The 2891-nt window shown below is 42.0% G+C and overlaps 1 protein-coding gene across 1 annotated transcript; it reads right to left on the bottom strand.

Moving 5' to 3' along the window:
- Nucleotides 1–1227: 1227 nt before the first annotated feature.
- On the bottom strand, nt 1228–2571 carry SSU72L6 (SSU72 like 6). Its single transcript, XM_055392209.1, has one exon. It carries the CDS (start codon nt 2515–2517, stop codon nt 1933–1935), a length of 585 nt encoding a protein of 194 aa, XP_055248184.1. The 5' UTR covers nt 2518–2571; the 3' UTR covers nt 1228–1932.
- Between the last annotated feature and the right edge of the window lie 320 nt (nt 2572–2891).

The following is a 2891-nucleotide window of genomic DNA, read 5'->3' as shown; positions in this document are numbered from 1 at the left end:
CGTCCGGCTATTTTTTTTTTTTTTTGTATTTTTAGTAGAGACGGGGTTTCATCGTGTTAGCCAGGATGGTCTCGATTTCCTAACCTCGTGATCCGCCCCTCTCGGCCTCCCAAAGTTCTGGGATTAGAGGCGTGAGCCACCGCGCCCGGCTGAAGCTCTGTCTCTAGACACATTCTGCCCTTGGTAGGCTGTGATGTTGGCCATGTTATTTAAACTTTAAGTTTCAGATTCCCTGAGCTACCTAACTCAGAGAGATTTTGTGGAAATTAAATAACATTTATGAGGTGTTTAATAAAAGGCCCAAAATGGAATAGTAATATTTGTCTTTCTAGTTTCTAGGGAAAGTTCAGAAGTTAACTTTAGAAACCAAGTATTGAGCATCTGGAATGCAAAATTTAATCCAAGGCCATAAAAAATGCCATCTGGCTGGGCGTGGTAGCTCACGCCTGTAATCCCAGAACTTTGGGAGGCCAAGGCAGGAGGATCACTTGCTGTCAGGAGTTTGAGACCAGGCTGGCCAACATGGCGAAACCCCGTCTCTACTAAAAATACAAAAAAATTAGACAGGTGTGGTGGCACACACCTGTAATCCCAGCTAATCGAGAGGCTGAGGCAGGAGAATCACTTGAACCCGAGTGGCAGAGGCTGCAGCGAGCCTAGATCATGTCACTGTGCTCCAGCCTGGGTGATAGAGTGAGACTCTGTCTCAAAAAAAAAAAAAAAAAAAAAAAAAAAAAAAAGACAAAACAAAAAAAAGAAAAGAAAAACAAGAAATGCCATCCTTTGGTTCTGCTGTTCAACTCACTGGAATGGATCTGTCACTGGTCAGACCCAGTAGAGGGTATATAGAGAGGCTTGAGTTGACAGGGACGAAGAGAGTGTTGGGCCATGGTGGGCATGGCCAGGTCTAGGAGACTTACTGAGAGGTTCTACTGGCTATGAAAATGACATAGATAATAAGTGGACAAAATACTTTGCCTAACTTTGGTTTTCTCCCTGTACCTAGCATGATGCATGTATACGTTCTTCTTGGGTAATGAATCTGTCAATTGACGTACCATCTCCTACCACACTGGTGTCAGGGTTTTAAGAGCTTCCCTCTACTATATCCAAGTTAGTTTTAATGATATTAAAATCTCTGCCATCCAGGGAGGGGAACTGGGGGAGAGGCAGATGTGTAGAACTGCTGTGGTGTTCTTTGCAGATCCTGGGAACAGGATTTCTTTCTTTTTTTTTTTTTATTTAAATTTTTTATTTCATTTAATTTGATGACCTATTATTTGAGTAGACAATTCCAAATTTTACAATAATATGTAGTTCATTATCCAACTTGGATTTTACCTATTAAAGTGAGCATTAGTAAAAAAGATATAATCTATATGTGAAAACATTTATTGGTTCAAACATGTAATATTGTACTCTTATTAAAGAAGAACAACATTTAAGTTAATATACCACACTCCATTGGTCTCAAATAACTTAAAAAATTTAAAAATTAAAAAAAAATACCACTCAAATTGAGAAAAGGAAGTCTATTTAAAAGGTGCTTATCTATACAATGTTATTTATCTGCTGAATACCCTTAAACAAATCATTTTTCCAGCAGTCCATTATCAGCTCCGTTTGCTCATCCGGAAAATGCAGTCATGGTGGGATAGCTTCCTTGTAGAATAATATAAGCATTAAATTAGTTATTGTATGTAATGCATCTAGAACAATGCCAAGCATTTTTCAGTGCTTTTAAAACTGTTAGTCCTTCTCATTTCCCATAAAATATTTTCTTGGTAATAGTCTCTTTCCAGGTGATATGTACAAAAGTAATACAAACAGCACTCAGTGGAAGGTCTTTGTAGATACTTCTCACAATCAGTCTGGACTAAAGTCCCATGCCTAAGTTCTTACTGAGGAAGGGGACAAAGCCAGCCCAGATCTTCAGTAGAAGCAGACGGTGTGAAGAAAGCTTTTTCCTGCCTTCTCCTCCATTTGCAACAGCAGCTCCTCCAGACTGTCTTCCATGTCGTCGGACTGCTGCAGGCACTGGCAAATCTCACAGATGAGGAAGGCTCCCAGGGTGGCACCTTCCAGGGTATCTTCGATGTCCATGTTGATCACGTGCACAGGCTGAAAGGTCTGCTGTTCTCTGGAACACAGATCTTCCACCACTGTGTCATAGACACGCTCCTCACAGGTGAAGATGACATCAAAGAATTCAGTGCATTCCTGAAATCTTTCTGGGCCAGGCTTGATTCTCTCATTTCTTCCCAAGATGTGTAAGATTCCATTGTGGGTGTAGCATTCTCTATCTTTCCTGAGGAGGTCATTGTACATCTCCTTATATGTTGTTGCAAAATCGTAAACTACAGGATGATTGGGTCTTCGTCCTGGTAGCCTCACATGAGATTCAGTTCCAAAAGACCGGACACTTAGCCCTTTTCTCCTGAGGATGCTGTGGGCCTCCATGCTCCTGTTGATGTTGCTCACACACACCACAGCCACCCTGAGTGGGGAGGAGAGCATGATGGTGGCCACTGGGAACCAGAGAGACACAGGCACCTCAGCTGCTGCAGGGACTCTGAGCCAAGGAGACGACCACCTATACCCAGGTCTTCCAAATGAGCTAATGTGGAGGCACAGGAGGCAGGTTTATATTGAGTCACCTTAATTAGTGGGTGGAGACTTCCTGACTTCTGGATTGATTAGGTTGTGATAATGGATTCCTAACTCATGACAAGAACAATCAAGATGATTAAATTACCTAAAGCAGTAACTGTCAACAAAGGTGGCACCACCCAGTCGGGATTCATTTAAAATCTGGAGTTTGCTCTGGTGGTTCTCCAAGTGAATGGGAGCTGCTATTGAGAATGGCCAAGACAATTAAGCTACCTGCAAGC

The sequence above is a fragment of the Gorilla gorilla genome, chromosome 6 (genome assembly GCF_029281585.2).
Source record: "Gorilla gorilla gorilla isolate KB3781 chromosome 6, NHGRI_mGorGor1-v2.1_pri, whole genome shotgun sequence".
NCBI lineage: Eukaryota > Metazoa > Chordata > Mammalia > Primates > Hominidae > Gorilla > Gorilla gorilla.
Note: the sequence above shows the minus strand (reverse complement) of the source record. Positions and strands in the feature narration are given on the sequence as shown.

Excerpts from the sequence above, each read along its gene's own strand:
- SSU72L6 (XM_055392209.1), bottom strand. The coding sequence starts at position 2,517 with ATGCTCTCCTCCCCACTCAGGGTGGCTGTGGTGTGTGTGAGCAACATC.